This window comes from Eptatretus burgeri, chromosome 15 (assembly GCF_056783735.1).
Source record: "Eptatretus burgeri isolate ZD-2024b chromosome 15, Ebu_testis_v1, whole genome shotgun sequence".
Lineage (NCBI taxonomy): Eukaryota > Metazoa > Chordata > Myxini > Myxiniformes > Myxinidae > Eptatretus > Eptatretus burgeri.
In genome coordinates this window covers 16,352,948-16,379,819 of record NC_140975.1, presented here as the reverse complement: position 1 = coordinate 16,379,819, position 26,872 = coordinate 16,352,948, and the positions used below count along the sequence as shown (strand labels likewise).

Sequence of the window (26,872 nt, the reverse complement as noted above, 5' to 3'; positions counted from 1 at the left end):
CAGACTGCACTCAGTACACATTCAGGGCCAAGGTGCGTGCCCCATGTTAAGTCAGGAGCTCCAAGCCAAGCCAAAGCTAGAGGGCATCCGAGCCGGTTTCCGGTCCCGGAGCCTGGCAGGGCACGGCTAGGGCCGCTGTGGCCCAATAGAGGAGCCGGATTTGGGCCAAAGCGAGTCACTTTCCGGTCCTCATCCCACTCTTCGCCTTGGGCTTATAAAAAGGGGGTAGTGCAGAGCCGTTAGAGCCTATTCTTCAGAACATCGTTTGTGTGCGATTACTGTCCAGGGCACACTTCTTCTAAGAGCTTCTTCGAGAACCTGATCCGAGGCGAGTGCCGTCCTTCGAGACTCCCTGCCAGCGTCCCACCACCACCACCACCACCCCCGCTCTGCCAAACAGACCAGTGCGGAGTGCATGTTGCCTCATCGCATACAAAGCACCTCCTCACTCTCACACCGTAGACACCAGTATCTCTCTAACTACCCCTCCCCAAGCGTCCTGGGCCACGCTGGTCAGCCGACCGCACCAGGAATTTGGAGGTCGCTCAACCTCACCATGTGTGTGTGTGTGTGTGTGTGTGTGTGTGTGTGTGTGTGTGTGTGTGTGTGTCCTAGATCAAGGAAGATTGTAGAAGATAGAGGATAGTCAGGACAATCCTGCTTTGTGTCCAATTTTGTCGCATGTCACAAATTCCTTGCTATCCCCTGCTGTACGTAAAAATAAATCTCCATGTACTGTCCCACATACTTTTCCTCGCTTGATTGTAAATAAATGTTGTATAGAAATGTTCCCAGCTCGTTTTTGTTTTTTCTTCCATTGGTCCAGCATGGCCCACACTCAAGTTTAGCCGGGACGTTATTCCCCAATGATTTGTTTCCGAGACGGTACACACTTGGCAGTTCCGCTCAGCTGCATCTGATCTGGTTTGAGCAAGCGTGTACCGAGCGCATGTTCCCTGGTAAATAGATCACGTGACCTTTTGGTAAACACTATTAGACGGAGGACCCCAAGTCATGTGGTCAAGTTATTGGCATTCGCCGTCGATTAGCAACCCGCTGCATCACGAAGTTATAGGTGTGCGACGGCCTGCGATTCCGGAGAGAGTCTGGTGGGAACCCAAGGTTGTTCACCCCTCGTGATCTTTGCCCACGACTCAGTGTACGCAACAATATCAACTTGTCCAAAATTATTCCCCCTCCCCACTAATGAGATGCAAGAATGCTAATTTCGAAGCCAAAGTCACCAGTCAGGCTTCTTGCAATTGGATTACGTTGATGTTACACGTTGCTTTTGTAATTTTACCACATGGTATCAGACGATGACATACTGTCCACAGATAAAATCGTCAGAATGTAGAGAAGATATTCTTACGGGTTCGATGCGTTGACCTTCGTGTTGGCAACTGCCAGGTTCCGGCACTTGTGGATATTTACACAGAACATCCCAATCTTGTATTCGTATACGAGTGAGCAAAGCAAGTCTCCCTGAACGTCGACGTTGCCGAAATCCACATCACTGTAGGCACTCAATAGGCTGGCCTGTAAAGTGCAAACTTATTTTAAAGCACCGAGTAGTTCAGCAGTTTGAGATTCATTCCCCCTCCCCACCCCCAACAACTACACCCCCTCTCCTCTCCTCTCCCACCCTTTCTCCACTAAAAATGCAGCAAAGTCCCCAAAAATGGGCGTTTTCGGCCCATTAGCATTGCACCATTTTGCTGAAATTAAATCTGGGTGTACCCCTCTTGTGAAAACAGCATGACTGTTGAAAGTGTTTCCTCACCGTGGAAAGCATCGTTCGGCTCTTGAGCTTGCTTCCAGACAGTTGGCTTATTGTCCGACCCTGGTGTTGTGACACCAACTGGTCTATATCCGATTCGGAGTCCTCACCTCCATCCAACTTTTTAGCCTGCAAGCACAGAAATGTGTGTCACCTTCAACTCAAACACAATTATGATTAATATATATATATATATATATATATATATATATATATATATATATATATATATATATATATATATATATAGTGCAATACAATGATCCAAAATGAAAGTGGGATAAAGGTCCCACCTCAACATCAACAACCACCACGTCCCAAATTAGACATTTTCACTATACACTGGATGGTTTGAAAGTTGCCCTTAAATCAAAAGCAACCTCAATTATAATCCAGAAGCTCATTGGGATGAAAACTCAGATCTCATCAAATCGTTGATAATCATGATTAACCCAAAGCCCCAAATCAAAACTAGTTCTTACCAGCAAATCCGGCACCGAAATACTACGCAGGCTCATTCCGTTGCCCACTCTGCGCAAATCAAGCTCCGACTGCGCACGGCTCCCTCTTGAAGATTGTTCAGAAATCGAATTGTCGTCGACGCCATTCTCAAAACCTTCCTCTTTTGAAGGTAGTACAACCTCTGGGATTGCTAAAGGAGCATGTCCTGTTCGTTTCTGTGATCAGAAATGTGCAAGTCAATAATTAATTCTTCCAGAGCAGAGTTTACGAACGTCAACCAATGAAGTCCAAGAACGAACACGATCAAATCGATGGAAACAGCTTGAACTTCACCCCAACTACCCAACAGTTAAATAAGCAGTCATAGACTGGTACTTACGAAATCGTCAACTTGACCTCTGACCTTGTCTAATAAAAGCTGTTTCTCGAGAAGGTAGCGACGCAAACCAGAAGTTTCTACAATGATTCTGGATCAAACCATCAAAAATCGTAACCTCAACCGAAGCAAAAAATCTCCATTTATCCACGCAATTATTTAATATTTTTTATCAGTCACAAAACCGTAATATTCGGCCATCCACCAACAATCTTTACATAATCCGACGGCTTAGCGAGTCAGGCATGCGACGATAACCTTTTTGGGATAAAAAAAAATGACTTGAACACCATCTTTATCTAAAACACCGTCAGCACGCACACGCAAAACCTTTACGTGATCAACGACGGCTCTGCTCGAGCGCGCTGCACCACGTGACGAGCCGTGACGCGGCGAGTGAAATTTTTTTTATACAATCTTAAAACGTCTCCAAAACATCCGATTTTTACCAGAATTTCGACAACCCAGTATTGAGCATCCTAAGCGATCGCAAAAACCTAAGAAAATTAAAATCGAAGTTAAAACGAACTCGTAACGTCGACCGAAGCAAAAATACTCCATTTCTCCACATGAATTTACGGAATTATGTTTGACCTCACTGTGACCTTGACCTTTGACCGATTTTGACCAAAATCTAATCAGTGCAAGCCATCACCCTCCTGAATCACGTGGTGCAATTTGACATTGGTAGCTTCTTCCTTTCGAGTTGTCGCGCCCACAAACACACAAACAAACACACGACGGAAGTCATCAATATACTTACAAAATCTTTAGATTTCATAAGTAACAAATGAGTTGAGAAAGCACAAGTTCACCCCCATGAGAAACAAGGTGACGCTGACGTTTCGGGAATTATGCTTTGATGCCAAAGTTATCAGCCACACCTCGTTAAATGTGCACCTTCATCTCGTTTTGGGGAGCGATTCGAGCAACGCAATCATTCATTCATTTCCTCATCGAACTCTCAAAGTCTCTAAACCATGAAACAGAATTTAATGTACCAAATTTATTGGATGCACGCCAGTACCACTTACTTTGAAAATCCTGATAGGTCCCCAACTTGATACCCTTTGTTTAATTACCTCTGGCATTGCCACTGACCAAAAGCAAATAATAAAACAGACTTAAAGCATCTCAACTTGATGCAATTGACACCGCATCAGGAGAAGGGATCAAACCTGTAACCTAAAAGCTGAGGGCCAAATGTCACACGAACCAACTGATTGTACAAAACCAGGGCCATGGCAGAACCAATGTTGAGAAAACATTTGTGGTGAAGGGTAAACTTGTCTAAACAAATGACACAAAGGCATCGATGAGACGAGACAAGTCGACTCACCGCAAGTGCTGGGGACGAATGAGGATAGTGTTTAAGAGCTGATGCGATGCTGGCATCATCACCGTCATTGGGCTCACGAGCACTTTCATCCAGATAGCGATCCAATCGATTGATTTCAGAGTACAAGCTACCACTCTCCGAATTAAGCGATGGGGATGGGGGTCTGTGCAGGTCACCGGATTGCCTCTCATCCTCGGAGGAGTCCTTTTGCTTGTGAGTGCTTAAAGAATCGTCAGCATTCTCAACATGGCTGCTAACAGGGGCTGGAAATGCAGGTGGCGGCGAACTTTTGAGATGTTCCATCGACGTCCCCGAGATGACTGCAGTCGCTTCTTCTGAAGAGGAACGCTTCCTAGCATTTTTAATGAAACGTTGGGCATGCATGCCAAGGCGAAAACCACCACCCGTTTTTAAAGGGGAGGGTTCCTGTAAATGATCATCGGTCATGGCAACTTTAGCGGTGTTTCTCTGATGATTGGGGCCCGGCTCCAAGGGCAAGGATGTGGTGTTACTGGATGAAGAGGGAGACTGCTCTTCAGGGACATTGTTGGGACTTTGAGACTCAGCAATGCAGGCAAGTGTGGCCTTTTGGGGGGCAGCTGTCATGCCAGATGCTTTCCTTCGGTCAATGTGTCGAGAAGTTCCTGACGTCGCCCTTGAAAGAAAGAAAAAAAGAAAAAAAAAATTAAAACAATTTGTTTTTTGAAAGGTCAGTGGTTATTTGAGGCAACCTCACAAATTTTCAAGATAGAAATTGAGGTCTTTGCAACTCGGCCTTGCCTCGACTTCTCAGACCGATGGCTGCGATGAGAACGTATCGTCGGCATGCTCATCGTGTCGCAGTTCTCGTCTGGCTCTTTTGGTTCCTCGGGAATTCTGAAAATACCCAACAAACGTATTTTGCTCCCATCGAGCTATAACAGCAATTTCAACACCAAACAACAATATTTTCATGTTGAAACAAATCTGTGATGGCGTACCAAGGAAAATGAGAAGGTAGTGAAAGCAGACACTGCAATAGGGTGTGCCTCACCAAGAATGTTTATTTTTAAAAATAAGAATAAACAAATAAATAAATAAATAAATAAGAAAATACAAATACCCTGGTAAGCAGAAAGATGAAGCTGCAGGTATAAAATACTTTGGTGGTGGGTATTCTCACCTGTAACTAAACTATGACCCTTTACTGCCGAGGTTTAAAATAATTTGGATAACAATCAAATGAAACATCACCAAGTACTCAAAACCATCAAATGGGAACCCCTCCTCCTCCTACCCCGTCAAATAGTCTACTCAGGACTCCAAGATGGCATTGGTCATCTGCTCCGAATGCAGATAAACCTCAGCAATGACCCAATGAAAGTACGATGGGAAAAGACCCCGGAATACTTATAAACATGAAAACCGGACCATGTCAACAAGCATCGATCCCTTCCCCTACAACATACCAGAGTTGGCTCAGGACACAACACGGATGTGCATAATGCATTTTGGGTGACTTCTACACGATACAACCATTGCCATCATGAAAATGCAGTAAAGTTAATCATAGCATGACAAAGGATTTGTCAGTTATTTACACAAGACTACCTGTAGGTGTACAGTAGGTAACACAAACCTCATCAGTTGAGCTGAACGTGCTGATCGAGGTGAATCTGGAAGCTCCTGCAAGCTCTCATGCGATCGATGAGACTCATCAGAATCTTTGGATCGCCGTCGATTCTCCATACCTCAAATGAGAGGAGATCAAAAGCAATGTTACAATGGGGGTTAAAAAAAAAATAAAACAAACAATGGCAGAAATAAATACAGACCACCTTCCGGCTTCGAGACAAAATCCAAGAGATAAATAGTCTAAATATGAAGGTTTAGTACCCAATGCATTGACAGTTAGTTTTGATTGGGAGGAAAACCAGCCCAGTCAACAAATGTCCAAAGGAACACCCAGATATTAAAAATGGGAGAGCAAAGAATGAACACGTTGCATAGAACACGTCCCAAGGTTTGTGTACAAGTCACTGGAAGCAACAGGTGCACAATTCCCACCACTGCCTTTTGCGAGGAGGGGCAGAGAGTGTCTTATGTTGACATCCCAAAAAATAATAATAATAATAATAATAATAATTAAAAAGTCTGACATTGCTGAACTCAAAGAGTGTGTACGAGGTTTCCAAAATGAATCATATCCTTTGACTGCCAATAATTTTGGCCTTGCAAGTTTTTTTTAGGAACCTTTTAGATTCAGACCTCAAAATGATTCACAGATTCCAATTTGTCCTGTAATTGGTCAATTTTCAGAGACAAGACACTGCACGCATCATGGCAGCGAATGACGCTACCGGACAAGCCTACAGCTGCCATAAAGCTACGTACAATGTGCTAGGCTAGCGATAGTGCCGTACAGTATACTACCAATTCAAATCATCTTACCGAACGTGGGTGCTCTCACTTTTTCGGACCTTTTGTTGCGCAACAAATGGCGAGAGCACTTGCGTTTTGATCCCGTGTTGCAATTCCTGTGCCGATTTTAAGTTTGATTTGACACCTCAATTTCTTCTTCAATTTGCTGTTCATCTCCAGATGTTATTCACATTTAAGACAAAATAAATCAGAACGGAGATGTTTATTTTGTACAATGCAGAAGCCATCCTTTTCAGTGATCAATTGACCAAAGAAAGCTGCCTGCCAGTCGTCGATAGGGTCAATTACTCCTATAAAAAGCACTGCACATTAAATCGATTGATAATTTCTCTAGGAAAGAAAGCCTGTGAATATTTTACAAAACAACAAGACTTTGCGAGGAATCAAATTTGTAAACTAGAACGGCACTCGGCAGAGCACATACCTCCATGAAGCCGAACAGTTTATGTTTTGTATCCCATCGATAGGCTGGATCTGGACCCAGACCTGAACCAAAATCAAATCGGTTTGTTCTTGTCACTGAACAAACTCATCCACAACGTTTTGATATATTGTGCTATATATACACACACACACATCATTTTTGGCCCGATCTCGCAATGGTGAAGAATCACTTAACAAGTTAAAAAAAAAAAATTCTAGTCTCCAGATTTTCACCAAAATCTAATCAATTCATCTTTGTAAGCCTGGTGTTGGCTCAGTGGTTTGGGTGGCGGCTTGGGATACTAGGGTCCTGAGTTCAAGCCCCGTCGGCCGCTGAATTAATACACCCGGGGGTTGACTCAGCCTGTCATCCTTCCGAGGTCGGCGAAATGAGTACCAGTTCCAGTGTGTGTACTGGTAGAGCGGCACTGCATCAGCGACACAGTCGTGCTTCAAGAAATGATAGCTACCCCGGCAGCTAAGCTGCCATACGACCACCACCAATTCATCCTCGGCACACACCCAACCTGTCCACCACGTTTCATTCCAATCCATCCATAACAATTTTGAGATCCTGCTCAGACAGACAAACTGGGGTGAAAACAACCTCTGTCCACCTTTGGTGGTAGAGGTAATTATTTATATTCTAATTTTCGAGTTCAATGCTCGGTCCATGAGTTTTAATTTCAGTCGACTTCAACCTTTCTCTACGATTCAATCTTTTCTCTTTTCCCTCAATTAAATTCTGTCCCCTTGCCCTTGTACCGCCCCAGCATCCCCAAACACAGGCATACATTGGCAGACTTCAAGGATTTTTTCAATTCCCTGCAATCTCACACAGCTGCGCCCTGCCCGTTTACCCATTGGCCAAAAGCACAGATGTTATGCTATGAATAGAATGCATCAGACTTTTCAATAAGATAATACAAAGCACTCATCAATTTAGTTGAACATTAAACAAATTGGTCAGTATGTGCTCACTGAAATAAATAAAATAATAACTATATATATATATATATATATATATATATATATATATATATATATATATATATATATATATATATATATATATATATATATATTTTTTTTTTTTAATAACGAACGCGTACACATACACTATACCTCACCCGGTCGATGTCTGATTGAACGTCTGACCATGTCCACGCCCAAAGGGTCACCACCAAAACGCTTCTTGCACAATTCACGGAACCAGTCCCCAGTCTCGGCCTTTATCTTCCTGCAAACGACAAAACAACTGTAAAAAAAAGATTGAGGTGTGGCTGCATCCGAGGCAGTGAGCAGGCAATCTTCCAGATCAGATTTTTCAATGGTCTGTCAAAATAGATTCCACGATAATTAATTTTCCAATTTAAATTCCACTCGGTTCCCCCTACTGTTGACACGAGAAAGGATGGTAGAACCGATCCACCTTGAAACATTTGGAGTTTTAACCCACGACACGCCTTGCAGACTCACATCTCTTTGTTACAGACAATGCACCACCATGGCTGGGTGGTTTTCAAATTCAGTCTGCTGTCAGCATTGCTTGTGGCTGCATCGTCGATGGTGGACACCTGACAATTGGTGCACACCGTGTGATTGCAGCCTGGACACTGCTGCCCGGTGTTGAGGAAGAAGCCCAAACGAGCCTGACAGCGCGCACATGTCCGGTCATTGGTCAACTTGTTGCCGTGACGTGCTCCCTTGCGTTTCACCTGGTTCAATTCTCTACGAAGTTTCCTATGGGTGGAAGGGTGGAAGGGTAATGGATGTCTGAGCGCCAGCGGCGTGTAGTCGAACAAAGTTCAGTTGTGCACTTCACAAGGATGACAGCTAATGCACAGCCTTATACAAGTGTTAGAATATCCCACCCACCACACCCAATCAACATATTGAAGCAACAAACAATGCCAGTCTGCAATTCACAAAATCCAGAATATTCATGATAACCATAGGCTGGGATACACAACTCTGCTGTGGCCATACAACGAACAAACTACAAAGAATGGCTCACTTGAGACGCGCTGCTTCAGAATGCTGCAGTTCTTCATTCCTCTGAATAACTTCAAGGATCGTCCTCTTCTCTGCCTCCGTGAGAAAGCTCAGGTCCAAATCCATGGTCAGAGAAGCGGCGGTTGAAGCTTATCGTTTCCAACTATTTCTGCCCACCACTGGAGATCATAGCAACTCTAATCCTGGAAAAACATCACAATAAAAAAAAGTTTACATGTTGAAACAAATGCAAACATTTCAGCTGGTAAAGTTGAACATTTGGATTTTTCATTGATGCTTTCCCAGGTTAGTCAGCGATGCCATATCGAGTCTGGTTAACAGTCAATATTAGCAGGCAAGGCGTCCTAGCCAGAATCGGCCGAGCACCGCTAGCTACCTGGGTTCGAAGCTTTGAATCACCATCATAAATCAATTAAAATAATCCCGTCACCCCCACCTCTAGAATTGGATCAATTTACGACTCATTAGGGTCTTTGATGCTTTTGCATCACACCTGCACCTGCGACAGCTCCACTTTGCAAGCTCACGTAACAACCGACGAGAAACCTGTTGATCCAGCTCTACAGGGACACTGAAGTCAAAATACTCAATAAATCTCGTTTGTTCATTGGGTGAATTTGTTAGTCATCTTTTCTGAAAAGGTCATCCAAACCAAACAACATCCAAACACAGATTTCTATTTGTTAGTGAAGCCAGACAAGCTCACCACCACCCACTCCCAACTCCACCGTGTACTTATGTATGCGAGATTTGAGGGGCTTAGAATAATCAATTGAGAAAAATAAATTGGATGAAGAAAGTCAATTGGGGGTTGATGGGGAAGGGAGGGGAATCTGAAGTCTACAATATTGAAGATGTAATAGTTAGGTAGTCCATGTTGCCTTTTCAAAAAAAGTACAATTTGTCCCCAATATACTTTGGGTGCACCTCTCCATCAGCATTAGGTGGAGAGGGCAAGATAAAGTGAAAGATAATCGGTGGAAATATCAAAACCGATTTGTTTTCCATTCTTCGGCCTCCATCCATTTTATCATTGTTATTTATCCATTTCTTTGCAATTACATCATCTCATCTCCGCTAGTAGCTCGTCATTTGTCTGCTTTGGTTGCCAAGACATGGTTACATCCCTGGCAGAATTTCTGGTCATGAAACAGTGGGATGTGCCATTTTGTTGGACTGGTCTCTTCCTCCTTTATTGCAAATCTGTTGTGACATTGGAATACGATCAAGGTGCTTTATACGAACCTAATGGTGGAACTCGGAAAAACAAAAATGAAAAACTGCCCTGACAATAATCCCTTCGGGGTAATTTTGAAGTTACGAGTCGAAAAGATCTTACAGCAGGGTATAATAAAGGAACAATGATTACAGCCTTTTGGCTTGACTTGCTACAGTGGAAATTGGCCGAGGTCAATCAAATATAGTCCAAAAACCAAAAAGAAATGACAGCGTCGTCAACCCATGACCGGTCGTTTGGCTCGGTGTGATGACAACGTTCCTATAAAAGGACTAGATGACACCAAACTCAATCCCCAACAATGGTTGTAGGTACAAGTTAACTTGTCAGGGCTGATCCCTTCAAAAAAAATAAATAATAATAATAATAATAATAATAATAATAATAATAATAATAATAATAATAATACATGCGGGTGCAAGTCTGCTCAAAAACCCATTGGGATGGAAACGCATTGGTGCAACACCAACGTGTACAACAGTGGCAACAATCAACTGGACTCTGTAAATTGGTGGAGATAAATCTGAAGATGTTAAAGCAGAGCAAACCTGCTCACCACTCAACTGGAATGGACGAAAGTTTGCTTGAAAATGCATGTTGCAGTGTGACTCAACCGGGAATGCTTCTTTCCCAACGAGCACTCGTCTCGCAAAATTAACGTCAAACTCTTCCCAACAAGCAATGATAATCAGCTTTGGGCAGCATCAAGGCACACACAATTTAACCATTGATATTCAATTCCTTGCCCGTCACAGTACAAAACATTTGTCAGGAAGAAAATTCAACAACAATACAACACATTCAGCATTCTTGCATCATCATGTTTAAAAACATGGTGTTAAAGATCAGATGCACCAACACCTCATTTGTCCTGCAAAGTGTTCCATCGCAAAGAGGCCACTCTGAAGTGTTTACGTGACGTGGGACACAGATGAGGTGCAAACCTCCGACAGAGATAAGTGTTTAATAAGTACGTGTCCATTTCATTGTGACCTAATCACGCAGTGCTGTGGTGACAAATGTTTTCACATCAGGATCCAATGTGGAAGTAACAATCTCGATACCGGATATGTGCACCTCTGGCAGCAATCACTGCATTGCACCGTCGCTGCATTGACCGGATGAACACTCAAATCATCCTCGGGAATAGCATTCCGTGCCCGAATCGGCTCCAGTTTCACCTCGGATGGTCTGCGGTTGTCTTGGCAAGGTTTGAACACGACAATTGACGATATCCCAGAGATGTTCAATTGGATTAAAATCTGGTGAGATGGCAGGCCAGGGTGTCATGGCATTAACATTCTTGTCATTGCCAATGTTGGTTTGAATGGCCGTGTGTGCACGAGCATCATCGTGGATATAGAAGACTCCTGGACTATGTTGAGGGGTAGGCAACATGTAACTATAACATCTCATTGATCTATCGATTTGCCGTCAGATTGCCATGGATACAGATAAAGTTGGTACAAAAAAGTTTCAGCAATACCACTGCACATCATGGCAAACTTGCAGCTTATTGGGTACAGACTGGTAAATCACTCATGGTGTCTGCTGTACAGCCATGCACGGCCATCGTGCCTGCCAAGGAGAAAACTGGATCAGTCAATGAACACTTGTCCATCTGATGCGAGTTGCACTGCAACACATACAAGCATGCTTGCAGTGGTCAAGTCTTGGATGCTGAACAGGACAAGCGCAGATCCCTGCACCGTGGAGATTTTGAAATTTACTGCACCCATGGAGCAGGTTTGCAGTTCCAAACAAATTGCATAGATGGGTCATGCAAACATATCAGTCCTGAGCAGGTCAAATGTACTGATCGTTATCCTGCAGGAAATCTGCTTTTTAACCTTCTTGTTGATAGAGTTGCTTGCCCCAAATCTTCTGAAGTCTTAAACAGTTCCTCTCCTCACATTAGAGAGCCTTGCAACGTGGCAAATGGAAGACCTTGATTGATTCCTTTTTTCATTTTCTGACAGGCATAGCATTGTAATAGATTGTTCCACCAAGCACATGAAGCAAAAAGTGGAGTTAAGCAATTGATTCAGTTCTGTCCATGCATCCGTCCACAAACATCAGTTTATGATCGAGGAACAACTTCATTTCAATTGTACGTTATACGAGCAGGAGAGCCTGGCATTGCCCAGTATTTTTTTTTGTGGGGGCCTAAAATACTTCCCCACACTTACTAAGGAACATGGGTGGAGATCATTAAGTAATACCGTTCACATAGCTACAAAGGCTTCGGCATGATGGAGCGATTAAAAGTAAAAAAAAAAAAAAAAAAAAAAATAAACCCAAAAAAGGAATTTTTTTGCCTAAAACACTCAACGAGGCTCAAACATGAATCTCTGAAAGTTTGATGAAGATCTGTTCAGCCATCTCAGACAAAATGGCAACACATGGACACCCGACTCTTGTAGTATAGATTATTAACAATCAGAAAACGAACCTGTTTTGGCTCTGAATTTGTCCAAATCACACATGTGCAGAGAGAGCAAGATTTTTTTTTTTTTTTTAACTGTCTGCCTGGAAATGAAACAAAATTGAAAAATCATTCCAAACAGGAAAGTTAATGATGTCTATGAAAACTAAGGAAACAAAAACTCGAATAATTGGTGACGAATAACCTCATGAGACGTGTTAAATAAGGTGGTGTAATAGCCACTGTGACAACGGTGGAAAACCTCTGTAATTATTATTATATATATATATATATTTTTTTTTTTTAATTTAATTACATCAGTACACCCACTCCCGACAGTAGCAGCAGAGAGGGTAATGTCATAATTCTCTCTGGGATATATATACATTACAGTAGATCTAGGCTCAGACCTCAAGAACATCGGGGGGGGGGGGGTGTTCAGTTACCAAGTTTCTTGTAGAGTGCTCATCAAGTGGCTTAAGCATTCAAAAGCAAGCACTCCATTCGAAGCCGTTGACATGGAATGGCTGGGTTGCTGTTAGGTAACAGAACACACCCCAGGTTCCCTTTCAAATTTAGGGTTAAACAGCAGTTGCGACCATTTGTTTAAAAAAAAAGGTAATCATCAGCGTTTGTGGTTGATTTCTTATTTACTTCCAGCAAGGGTTTTCCACAAAACACAAGCTATTTATACACATAAATATGGTGTTTGTTGAAGGAAGAAAACCCTTTGGTTGGGGGGTGGGGGGAGGGTGGTGGATGTGACAAGTATTAATATAGTTTTGTAATAACATTAATAGTAGATTTGCCATCATTAGTGTTATGACTTTTGTTATTAGAAACGGCCGTGGAAAAATGCCATGATTAGCTATCTCAACGTGGATACACACCTGAACACATTTCACCCAAAGCGGATAAACCCCATGTGGAAAGAGGGGTAATGAAGTCGCTACAACCTGTGTGACCCTTAGTCCTCCTGTCAAGTTTGGTTGATATTAGATAATTAATGACCGAATAACTCACCGTCAAAAATAATAAAAATAAAAATAAAAATAGACCTTTAAAGTAATTATTTTACTTTAATCTAGTAATGTACTTGAGCACTGTGCAGGGTAAGGTGTTCTATAAACTCTCGCGTGAAATAATATAATTAGTCTGTGGCTTTTTTTGGGGGGGGGGAGGGGGAGAGGGGACGTACAACACTGGTATTTCAGAAAGACTTTCAAATTTCCTCCATGCCTCATGTCTTCTCAATAAACCCAAGTGCACGAGTTGTACATGGTGAACGATTATTTCATGAGGTGACGACATTACGTGGAAACTTAAAATCAGGTGTTCTCCACATCCCCCGTGCCAAAAAGGCCCTTGGAATGAACGTCGTTTCAGTCTTCAATTATATCAATTCTACGTGTTCGGGTTTTATGGCGGAGAGAACATTTCCTCATGGATTACGAGTGGCACGATTGCTTAACAGTGTACCCCGCAGATCTGTTCCCAAGGAAGTCGAGTTTCTCAGAACACCAGATCCTTTCGCAGTCCTTCATTTGCTCAGAAGCAAATTCCACATTTTGCATTTCATCCTGATAATGCACCGCTCTCAGACAACAGCTGTGCTAACATGCAAATGAACACCTTTTCAGTCTTTAAACTTGATACCTGTTCTCTCTGCGTATTCTCTTCTACCCAAAGTGCCAGAAACTCTTCAAACCCACAAAATGGGGTTTCATTGCGTCATCCTCATCTTTGGTGTCACCGGTGGGCTGGGAACAAGACATTACTGTTCCAATGAAATGATTTACTTGAGAGGATGAGATAGAAAAGCAATCCACCAGGGATACCTCACTGAAGGTGGGGACTCTTTAGAGAATGCAGGATTTAGTTGAGAGGTGGTGGCAGCATTTACGCAGTTCCACAACAGCGAATGTTTTGGCGTGAACGAGGTCAATGCCATAGCTTCCTAGTTCTGAAAGTTATCAGTTAAAGCATGGAGAGATGAATGGCATTTACTTTGCTTTCCTGAGAGAACAAATGCACAAAACAGAGGATCATGATAATAAAAAAATATATATATATATACATACATTATATATTTGTACATACATCACATGCAGGACAAATATTAGATGCAAGTGTACTTTTACATGAATTAAAGACATTAGACAGTGGACAAATATATGATATGAGATTTGAACTCGAGTTCTGAGACTCATGAGGCAGGGGTTCAAATGAGGTTTCACCTTTAAATAAATAAAAATTAATAATAATAATAATAAAAATTCAGACCAGCAATTCCAGGCAACTGAAATAAATAAAATAAATACTAGTTTGTAGAAGTTCACCATTCCAACACTAGTACCAGTTGTAAAGGTTATTCATTCAACCCCAACACAGGGTTGTAGAGGTACTCAATTAAAACCATGGCAGGGTTGTAAAGGTTCTTCATTCAAACTGCACAGTAGACTTATGGCTCCTGTTAGGATAATCTTCCATTTGACTTTCAAGACCAATCTATTTCTAAGGTGACAATCGTCAGAAGGAATAAATGTCCAAGTGTTACAAAAGTTGAGGAACCGACTTGTTTACGTCATCATTCGTATGTAGCATGTGGCTGTGGTTTAGTGTCCGTTCTCGCAGCTGTGCCACTTTTGCAGCGGCCCCTGTAGGTGACAACAGGAATTTGTAATTTGTTTGTGGTGCCGACAATAGCTCACCAACTCTTTGAGAAGGACATCGTGGGTTCTTTAACGTCTGCAAAGTGATGCTGGAAGAGGAAACAACGATTTTAACGTCCATCCGATGGATGACACAAATTGATGAATCGCCCTGCCTGTAAAACCCCAGTACAACAGCTTAGAGCTCGAACGAGATTCAAACTCCCTGCTCGACAGCTTCAGTGCATACATCTAGGCTGTTCTGCTGGACCACTTGTTTTGGGTGGGGGGGGGGGGCAATGAAAGCATGAAAACTTACAATAACCTGGAACAGTTATACAAACTCAAACCTGGAACTACAGGGAGATTTGGTAAGAGTATTTTTTTAAAAAGTTTCTATCCCAAAGGAACAATGTACAGAACAAAAATAAAAGAGGAACACATTTTAGATCGATAAAGTGCAACTATTGTGTGTCCCATTGTACGACTTCATCAAGTGTTCTTGTTCACAACCTATAGGATAACTTGTCTAATTGACAATCGACCACCAATGCTCTTCACATATCCAGTGGAGTTCATCTGCAAGGTCAATTGTGGACACAAACGCATTCATGGCCATGTGTACCTTCGAGTCAAGATCGTGCTGAGGCCGTGCTATGTCCACACCCCCTTCAAGGCACAGGTGGTCCACCAACAACCCCCTTCTCGTGAAACTACCTAAATATAGAACCACTGCTCACATACTCGTGTGTCTCTCACATAAAGTTCCACATCCTCTTCAATCTCCCCTCCAGGTCTTCAAGACATCTGTTCACCACCATCTCAGATCGTCCCCAATCCAAAACCATGAACTTTTATACCCTCGTCACCGACTAACCCCTTTCAAATGTTTTTTTTTTTCTTTCTTTCTTTCTTCCTAATAATTTGTTTCTGTATCCACCCCATGACCACCACCCCCCACCCCCACCCAACTCATCCCTTATTTGTCCAAGTCTCACTACTGCTGTTGGTGCTTTTCCTTGTTCTTCCCTCAGATTAAAACAGCTGTAGATTATCCCCCATCCAAAACAGTGATCTTTAACCTCCGCCATCGAAGATCGGAGGTTACTGTTTTCACCCGTTTGTTTGTGAACAGTATTACGGAAAAACTCCGATGGATTTCGACGAAACTTGGTGGGGGGGGGGGTTAGGTCTGGTCCAAGGATCATGCCATTAGATTTTGGACTTGGTCCAATATCCAATATGGCCGCTATGGCGGCCATTTTGAAAGAATATTTGAATTTTTTTTTTGCATTTCCAATATAGCCTGGTGTTGGCACAGTGGTTAGGGCAGCGGCTTGGGATCCAAAAGGTCCTGAGTTCAAGCCCCATTGGGCCACTGAATTAATACACCAGGGGGTTGACTCAGCCTGTCATCCTTCCGAGGTCGGCGAAATGAGTACCAGTGTACTGGGCCCGGTGTATACCCCGGTTAAAATAGGTGTACCATATCCCTGTGTCGTAAGAGGCGACCAGGGTTGCGTCAGGAAGGGCATTCGGCGTAAAACATGTGCCAAATCACTATGCGGACCATACGGATGATCCGCTGTGGCGACCCTTAAAGGGAGCAGCCGGAAGAAGAAGAAGATAAGTGATTTCCAACAAAAACCATGCCAAAATTATAATTGCGGCTGATATACCCACGTAAAATCAATTTCTGTCTCAAGGAATCTAGTTATGACTAATGAATTGAGTATGTAAAAGTTAAAAGTAAAAGGGAAAGTTGCAAACTATAACTTTGTGAGCACTGTTGACGTCAAAATGAATGAATAGGATATCAGGTTCACTTGAGTGACCGAGCAGTATTGGCAGCGGAGGTTTTGCACTCTACCGAGTGCTCCCCCTCAAGTTACCTCTATTAACCCCCCACCCACCCCAAGCCTAACTTTCCACTTTGCTTTCCTGAGGGTTTACTTCTGGAACCACTTTCTCCACTCTAAGAGTCCTCCACTACATGATTGTTCCCCAAATCATCAAAAATAATAACAAAAAAAAACTCCTTCAAATAGAAACGACCCGATTTGTATACTCGCTTCCAATACAGCCAAACATAAATGACTGTACAAGGTCATCACAAACATACAAAAGTTAGTCAAACTTGATGATGCAACACAGAAAGTTGGAAAAATTACTCGATGTAAATAAATGATGACATTGGTGCAAAAGGACAACACGACAGTTTATCATGACAAATCAAAACAATGGGGGAGGGGGAAGCGTTTCACAGATCAACTTGTTAAGCTGTGAACTTACTCCATCACACTTGGCAAATAAATAAATAATGAATGGAATAGCTCCAAGCTTTCATCTCACATTAATCAAAAAACATGACGATGCCAAAATAAATGTACGTTTGGAACCAATAGCTTCAAACATGCAAGGATGAAAATATGACAAAGTCAAAGGGAATGCAAGCATCACATGGTTTGGGAGGAAAGAGGGGACATGGAGGTTTAGCATCTCATAATAACAAATCTTTATCGCAGATCATAAATTGTGGAGAGGTGGGTATGGGGGAATTTGAGAGAACAGAAATTGGGGAGGTGGGGTTTGGGATGGGAAGGAATTAGAGAGGAATTGAGGAAAGGAGGTGAGATTGGGCAACTGAGCGTTAAAGTTGGTCAGGTTACTTGCGTAAACCACTCAGTTTGTAAATAAAACCAAAATGTAAATTGTACAACCTGGCCTTGCATGGTCCCACATGACTGTTAACTCAACTTCCCATGAGGTGTTGTGTCGTTACAAATACGAGAAGCACCCGCTCCCTACGGGAGCCGTCAAGGGAGTCCCTTGCCTGACGGACAGTCATGCTATGCCAATTTTACTCCAAGGAGTCCCAGGATTACACACCCCAAAAAAATGGTTGCGATCGGTTCAGCCGTTTTTGCGGTACCTGGGAACAGACAGATGGACATTTGGTGAATTATAGTAAGATGGTGGAGTTCACCTGCAGCCAATAAACTTCCCACAATGCCTTGCATGCTTTACCCCCATGACGTGTCTCTGCCGATACACAAATTTAGACTCAAAGACCTCCACAAATCAAACAAGATATTCTAATGCAAAATAGAAGGTTGCAAAGACATGGCCACAGAAATGAGCAAAATGACACCTCGGATTTGGAGAGAAGGGGGGAGGGTACAAATTAAGCCTGGGGATTAAGTCCCCCTGTGTATCCGTTCCATGACCAGAACTCCTCCGCCATGCCCTTCAAGCATGTGTTGAAATCACCGGTGATCAACGTGTCCACCTCCTAGAAATAAGGAACCGCTCGGCCGCCCGGGGGCTGTTGGTGTTAACCGCTTGGGCTCCGACAAATTTGGGCCGGGGGGGGGGGGGGTTTAACCTGGACCGGCCACCCGTGACACATATTGTGTGTGTGTGTATATATATATATATATATATATATATATATATATATATATATATATATATATATATATATATATATATATATATATATATATATATATATATATATATATATATATATATATATATATATATATATATAAAAATATAATAATTACAGGGACATGATCAGTTGTACTTCATCTGAATTAACGTTTAGGCCACTGTATATTTCACTTAAATCCAAATCTCAGGTGATGAATACTCTGTCAATAGTCTCAATTAATCCCTCTATTACGAAATCAGCGAGATAAAGTTTTTGGACGCCTTTCATAAACTGGCTGGCTGGTGAAAAGCTGTCTTGAATAATGAGATTGAAGATAATGTGAAAGTTGGTTCCACAGGTAGGGGGAGGGGGGAGAAAATAAAAAATAAAATAAAGAAGAAAAAAAAAAGAGGAATGAATGAATGAGTACGTTCGTGCACTGATCCTGGATTTAGATAGTTTCACCAGAAGAGGGTTGATGGTGGAACGTGCATGTCCTGCAGAAACCCTGGGTGGTGGACAAAGCTTGGAAAGAGCAGAGTACAAGACAAGAAAGGAGGCTGTAGAAGACAGACCACAGATTTGTCTGCGACGGCGAAGTGATAGGTCCATAGACTCAGCTTCAACACAGAACATTCCAATGATCTTGAAGGACCTAGTTTCCACGGCATCAACCTGAGAAAGATGCGAGACAGGGTTGTCAGCCAAGAGGGGAGAGCAGTACCCTCATCAAGCTGCAGATGAAAGCCTTGTAGGTGGATAGGAGTTCAGGTGTGCCAAGGAAGGACTTTGCACGATTGAGGATCCCCAATCGGCGACTTGCTTTGGAAGCCAATTTTGAAATGTGGTTTGCCCAAGAAAGATCACAGCCGACAGCAAGAGTTTGAGTGACTGAACTTCAAGAGGATTGTTAATAAATTAGATGGGGGAGGGTGAGGGTGAGGGTGAGGGTGAGGGGTTGCCAGACAGCCCTTTCAGAGAGTGAGAGAGCAAGCTGGCAAGCTGTCTGGATTGAAATACATATTCTAAGTGTTAAACACACTTAAGATTTTGTCAAGGTCTGAAGAGAGGGAAGAGACTGCCGCCTGTATCAGAAGGATGAGGGATGTTACGTCAGAGGGTTAAGTAATCAGCAAATATATAGAGGCGATTTTCCAGAGATTTTTGATGAAGATTAGAAAGAGCAAAACTGCCTTGGGGCCCTTCAGCCCCAACAGGGAGAGGGGATGAAAGGATTCTGTTGAGAGCCACATGTTGGCGATGAGAGTAGAGGAAGTCAAAGCCATGTGTGGAGTGGCCTTGGATGCTTTCGACAGTGTTTGGAGAGTAAGGAGGGATGCCAGACTATAAATGCTGAGACAGACAGCCCTCATCTCATGTCTGACATTATGAGCCTCCATCCATTGTTGGGTGAGTAAAAGCAGTATGTCCAAGATAAAGTGACCAGGTCTGAAAACCCCACAAGTTCAAGCTGTACCACCCCCCATACCCATTATTTGTCCAAGTCTCCTTCAATCCTGCTGTTGGTGTCCCCATCCTCCTCCACTGGTCCTTTTGGTCTGGTATGTCCTGATATGTTCAGTGTTCACTCTTCTAAAAGCCTAGACTCGTTAGACAAAAAAAATAAAAATAAAGATGAAAAAAACTTCTAAAGATTCCAAAATCAGCATGAGCGAACTATGCAAACTAGCCACCCCCCCCAATGTTTTTTTATTTTTTTATTTTAAACAGAAAGAAAGAAACATGTTAATGAAAGACAAAGACCCTTAAGCAGCAACTCGGAGCACATTTCCTGACAAACATCCCATCTGAGTTGCTGCCCAGCTACTTCCTTCCTGCTTTTTATCCAGTTTCCTACATCTCTATAGTCGCCAACTTGTCAAGGTTCACAAAGACACCGATTTAATGAAACTATGACAGAAATGTTCTTCCTCATTAAAAAAAATAAATAAATAAAAAAAATAAAAATAAAAACTTTGCAGCAGGTGCAGCACATCGATCCCACCATTTAAACGTGGAGAGAATAGAAAACTGTTTGGTGTGAAAGCTTGTGGACACAGATGAGCCGAGGCCTTGCTGAAGAGCACGCCCTGGATGTCAGCAAGCTCAGACAACTCCGAAGAGTGCTGCGGGGTTTAGTGTCAGCATGAGGCGGGGTGCACAGCCTTCAAAAGCAGCAGAACGAGTGTGGCTTGCTTGGCTGGCTTTGTTTGATGAACAAGGTACACACCTGTCATTGCAACCTTGACTCAACGCTGAGATGCCAATATGAAAACCATAAAAACCTGTCGAAGTACACACGGTGCTCAAATTATTGAATTTGTAGGTAGATTTGAGAGTGGGGAGAAATTCAGATAAAATCACTTGCATGACCAGCACAAGGTTCATTGGCTGTGGATCTGTCAGGACTGAAGGAAAGAATCTTCATTCAATCTTGAAACTAATCTTTTAAATTATTCTCCACAGCCATTGCGTGCGTGCGTGCGTGCGTGCGTGCGTGCGTGCGTGCGTTAAGGTTATCCTATCCACCAAATGCATTTATGCATGGTCTATTAATGTCCTTGTAATTCAGGTTAAAGTACATACCCTGCTGTCCACCTATGTCTTTGTCCTGCATGCAATACACACGAGCTTCTCCATAATCCTGAGATCAGAGAGAATTAAAAGAAAATAAATAAAAACACTCAATGCAACTCTTGCCTTGAGACCGTTTTGCCGGTACCAAAGCAGCCTTCAGGTACAAGTATTGGGATTCATCCCCACTTCCCCCCCCCCAAAAAAAGAGGTTCAGACCCCTTCTCCCCCTTCCCATCGATGTGAGAAAGACATGCTATACTGCCTTTTCCATTAGAATTGCCAAATAAGTTTCATGGCAAAGAGTATACTGGGAGGTTTACCTTTGCCTTCACGGAATGAATCAATCAGGGGGGAAAAAAAATTTGCAATTTGTTCAGGGTGCCAGCAATAACTCGCTCTTCAAGAAAAACACCATGGACTCTATAATAGGCACAAGCAAATGCTTGCAGATGGGACGCTCAACTTGATGTTCATCTGAGGGATGGTGATGCAGTTTCCCAATTTGAGAAGCACCAATCAGTTTATAATCTGGAATTGATCTCCGACTCGACAGGTCACAGGTTTCTGCACCAACCTGTCGGACTAAAACGTCTGTAAAGTAATAGGTGGTGACATCACAATTCTAATTGGGGAATGACGGGGGAAATCGAAAAGAAAAACCAAGCAAAGGTCAATAGTCACAAATAAATCTACAGAGCTATAGTTAAGAATTGTACAACTTATTGATCTTTATTCTTCTTGGCAATGAGCAACAGGACAGATGAGCCTTTAAAACAATGGCAAGGTGTGACACTAATCTGGGTATAAAAATAAACTTTGGTGCTTTGACAGAGTGGCACTTTAAATTATTAAGGGGAAAAAAAAAAAAGTTAAACGTTCAAAAAATAAACAAACAACGAGATTTCATGCAACACTTTACCCCATACAGCCTTCGGAAGGGTCTTTTAAACTCTTACTTTGTATTTCCGAGCACGATCTATATTAGCTTTGTTCCTCCACCATGAATACCAGGTGCGATGATAATTGTACAAAGCCGATGGGTCAAAAGGAACAGTCCAGAACTGAACCTTCTGCCAACTCAAAAACTGATTCTGGAAAGATCTTTCAGAAAAAAAAAAAAGAGAAAAAAAAGGATGAACGTAAATAATCAGATCTTTTGGACGAAGTAAACTCTGTAGTTGCATCGGTTAGGCACCACCATTTTTGTCTGACTATCACTGTTACTCAGTCCTCAGGAATACATGAAAAATTTGGTCAAGAAGGCACAACATTTTGCCCGAGTAAAACTAAACCGAAGGTTTTTGGAAATACCAAGAAGGTGATTTGTGTTCTGCATTGTTCAAGTAAGAGATTAAATATAAATAAATAAAAAAAACAAACAAACATTGAAACAGAAGTTTACCGCTGTTGATGCATCCTCTTATTCAATGCTAAATTAGTTATTCCTTCCTGTTGTTTGTGTCCTTTATAACATCCCGAAAAACAGCAAGTTTCCCGTGAGGAATGATTTTCGGTTTTATTTGACTGCCAGGCAGACTGAAGCAATTGCTTTACCAGGAACATGCATTCGTGCACTCAGGACGAGATTCCATACAATTTGTCCAATTCAGAACCAAAGTACTGCTCAACTGCAAGTTCGTGTTCTACAGCGTTCAAAATGTAGAATTAAATAAAATAGTTCCTCGATCACCCACTGTCTGTCAGACAGAGGACAAATTGCTTCACCCCAATTTGCGCTAAACACATGGGGTAACTACAGTGTACAATTTCAAAATAAAGTTTTTAAATATAATATATATATATATATATATATATATATATATATATATATATATATATATATATATATATATATATATATATATATATATATATATATATATATATACACACTAGTGGTGGGGAATGCTTACACATTGTAAGCAATAACGAACCGTGCTTCCCCATAGTCTTGGGTCATTCACCTGCATTTGATTTTTCATTTACGGATGCTTTCCAACGGTTCTGTGATTTTTCCTGGTGCGTCAACTTCGATACCTCTCAGCACGTGAATGTTCAGCTTTCTACGTCACCCGGAAAGTACTGAATATTAATATCAGTCAGAGAGTGTCAGCTTTATATTTTAGATAAATAAGTCAAGAGACTCAGTGGTGTCATGGTTACAGCGGCCGCTCTGAGTCTGGGAGTTTGGTGATTCAAACTCTGGCCGAGTCCTATCAGACTTCAAAAATGGCACGTGATACTGTTGCGAATCTGGAAGCCATGAGCACACAACAGCCAGGTCCTATAGATCAGTTATAATCGGTAAGTACATGTTTGTAGTCAGAGTCCCATCCCTAGTCTAATGGGAATTAAATGTTCGTGCGCTGTGAAATTATTTTATATTGACAAAAACAACTACATCCTCTCAATCACCAACTACAACGACAACACCATCACCCACGTGCATCGTGTCACGTACAGGGGTGAGGTTCCCTCTGCCCACCTTGAGCTCGCCCAATCAACGGCGGCCACGAATCACCCGACAGCCCCTCGTCCAATCCGGAGGAGAGTACCTCAGAGCGTTTTTTCCCTCGACCCGCGGGGGTGGGGAAGGATAAGTCGAGTGGTGAGCAGTCATTGGGACGATTGGCTTGGTCGACGAGGGTTCTGGAGACTGGGTGATCGTGGCGACGGCAGAGTGGTGGTCGATGTGGGTTCTGCGGGATCACGGCGATTGCGGTCGACGGTCCTTTGGGGTAGCTCACCGTGGTGGTGGTGAGGCCTAAGTCACATTTGCCATGGCGGTCGTGGAATCTCCAAAATCTATGGCCACTAGCAATTATACGGCGGCCACAGTATTTCCACAGTCACACAATGTAGCAGTCACATATGTTTTTATTTTTCAGGGAGCCGCACGGCGTATTTATAAATTGTGGAGACCGAAAACGTGGGGGTGCCGTACGGTCTTTGATTTGATGTCGCATGGTGACCTTAGGACGTTCCTGCGGCGGCCATAGAATTTTCAAGGCAGACGCAAGGCGACCGCAGTGGGGGGGGGCCCTATGGCGAACGTGCGGCCAGACGGACGGTAACGAGCGGGTTATTTTTTATCAGTTCCTTTGTTTCGGCTTGTCGAATTGCTACGGCGAACGTAGAAATGAAAAAAAGTTATAACTCCACGCGATAATTCCACGGCGACGCTACGACCTGTAAAATATAGCCATATGGCGTAGGGCTACCCTGAGGCCACCTCAGAAATTCTGCGGCCGCCGCACGTTTCTGCCAATTCAGAGGGCGTACAGCCGCAGTATCCTCACCGTAGAGCAAATGTGACAGGCCTGACCGAACAGTGCGGCGGCCAAGCAGCCAAGGACGAGGGCCGTGGACTCCAGGTCGTGGGTTTGAGTCCCAGCAGTGGATTCGAAGTCGGGGTAACCGCACGAAGTGGGAAGGTTCAAGACAGGCTCTTACCTCCCCTCCAAGCTGCGGGTATCAATAAAGGCCATGGCCATCATTTCTTTTTTGGATGTGTGTGTCTGTGTGTGGGCCCATCTATAAGTAGAATCGTGCAAGTGCTTTATTTCGCTTGTTGTACATTATTTACATTTCTTATTTGGATAACTCTGCTCTGTGTTCCCCTCCTGATTATTCCTTATAAATAAACCCCCTTTTGTTCAATGTACCAGGTCGTTTCTGTGTTTCTTTCATTGGCTTGGCACGCTGTGTATTGAGAGATAGCGAGGGTAAATGGTTCATTTGGTCTGGCACGGCTCTGGTAACTCTGCTCGGTTATGCTGGATCCGAGTCGTTACCTGCGACTCGGATCAGACAGAGTCGGCCGAGGGTGTGGTTCCCCAGTAGTTAGACTGCATGGGTATTTAGGTATATTGAAATTAGGCAATTAACCCTACCCCACGCAGTCAAAATATTGGCGACCACGGTCCTTTAAGCGACCGTCGGCCCCAGAGTTATCCGGGGTGATGACCTATAAATTATGGGTGTTCGGTGGAGCCGACTCTACTGCTCCCCCTAGCGGTCATGCTCGCCACCGATACTCGGCCCCACAACAATACTTTCATGTTCGACGTTAAGCATCCATGGGGAGGAGGAAATGCTGCACCAATGTCGTGATGTCACTTCCAAGCTCAGTGGTTGTGTTCATCATATATATATATATTTTTTTAATTAAAGAAATAAATAAAAGGGGGGGAAAGGGAAAAGGAAGTAAGTGCAAGCTCCACAAGCCTTAGATCCTGTCAAAAAATATTTGCAATAAAAAGAAGTAAAATAAATAAATAAAAAGCCATTCCTGGTACCTGTGCTTGTAAGATAGCGAATACAAGTGTTATACACTCACCTCCAAGCTGTCAAGCCACGGTTCGAATCCCAACTCAGCTACAAAACTACCATGCTGGTGTTACACATGTACGGCGATGAATCAACAAGTACCACATCCTTCCCATGGATGTTAAGCCAGGTATCCTGTTGGGTAGCACATTGAAAGATCCCACAGTGTCCCATGTGAAGAGTGAGTGAATCATCACCGGCACCCTAAACCAATTACAGATTCCTCCCACTTTGTCAAGTATCCTGCGTTGCGGTGGCTACCCATCTAGGATCGTTCCGAGTCATCCACCCTGAAGCCATCAAGAGTACAGGTCTCAAATTATTAATGGGGACGAGAACTCACTGGATAGTGGTACAGCGTCATGAGAAGAAGAATTTTGATGAATCTGCTACGCACGTGTTTGAGAAACATTACAAGTGAACCTGGAACGGACACACAACAAAAACAAGTCAAAGCAAAATTTGTAACACTTTGGGTTTAATTAATCTACATCACTCGAACGGTCCAAATAATGCATTGAGAATCCCACAGGTTTGTGACGTCACCGGAAGATTTCAAAAACAGGACAAATACAGTCATCCTATTGAGAACATTGTCCAAATAAGGGTGTGCACCCCACCGTGTTACAAACCTCCCAGTTAAAATGTGAAACACAGCTCTAAACCACTTAGCCAAACACCAGCCTGGTGACAGCACTTATAACTAGTTCAACTGATAATCACACAGCACAAGTACCTGTACCATACGAGATACTATCTGCTGTTGGGGGGGGGGGGGTCGATCCTTTGACCCATTAAAGGAGCTTTGCCACCTTTCTGTAACTTTGGGTTCAAGGAAGCCATCACAAAAACGCACCAGGATTCTTGGGATTTGTGACGTCATAATAGCAACTGGTTTTCCCCTTTAAGTGTGTAAATAAGGAGTGGCATAAACATGTACAGGAACCAAGTGGAATGGTAACCTATATGTGGACACCTTTTCGGTCCCACAAAAGGTAATCCAACGGCGTCCGAGATGGACAAGTTCGTCTCGATCAAACAGGTGATGGCTACAACAGGTAATTACAGACATCAAACACAAATCCCTCCTCTGGAATTTTTTTTTAACTTTCTGTAAAGTTGTAAGAGTAACGTGAAGGAGCCGAAGTTCAGCGGCGATTATAAATCACAAACTCGAGAATGGGGAAAATTACGCAATAAACTTTCCAACAAGTCCACCCGGAAATCCCCATCAGCTGCACACCTGTACGGGAAGCTCGAAGGTTGTTGGAGGACAGATCCCGCGGGACTCCAGGGACCAAATCAGCTGGAGTCAGCGGCTCGTCGTGCCCGACACAAGGCGACGTAAGAGGAAAAGCACAAGCACACGACGTGATGGGTTAAAGGGGGTGGAAACGTTG

The 26,872-nt window shown here is 43.0% G+C and overlaps 1 protein-coding gene across 3 annotated transcripts in view; it reads right to left on the bottom strand.

Annotated features, from left to right (window-relative positions):
* LOC147011627 (synaptotagmin-like protein 4) overlaps positions 1–26,872 on the bottom strand; it is a 34,320-nt gene extending 7,448 nt beyond the window's left edge. The window contains exons 1-11 of one of the 3 annotated variants that reach the window (XM_085857205.1): positions 26,716–26,849; positions 25,816–25,895; positions 8,819–8,999; positions 8,281–8,544; positions 7,932–8,041; positions 5,576–5,687; positions 4,738–4,833; positions 3,958–4,612; positions 2,263–2,457; positions 1,784–1,909; positions 1,373–1,539 (exon numbers count right to left, since the gene is read on the bottom strand). In XM_085857205.1, coding sequence (XP_085713331.1) covers positions 1,373–1,539; positions 1,784–1,909; positions 2,263–2,457; positions 3,958–4,612; positions 4,738–4,833; positions 5,576–5,687; positions 7,932–8,041; positions 8,281–8,544; positions 8,819–8,922 — 1,829 coding nt within the window. In that variant the 5' untranslated portion in view covers positions 8,923–8,999; positions 25,816–25,895; positions 26,716–26,849. Of the gene's footprint in view, positions 1–1,372; positions 1,540–1,783; positions 1,910–2,262; positions 2,458–3,957; positions 4,613–4,737; positions 4,834–5,575; positions 5,688–7,931; positions 8,042–8,280; positions 8,545–8,818; positions 9,000–21,152; positions 21,172–25,815; positions 25,896–26,715 lie in introns of those variants that run through there. The other 2 variants (XM_085857204.1, XM_085857206.1) reach the window with 2 other exon arrangements.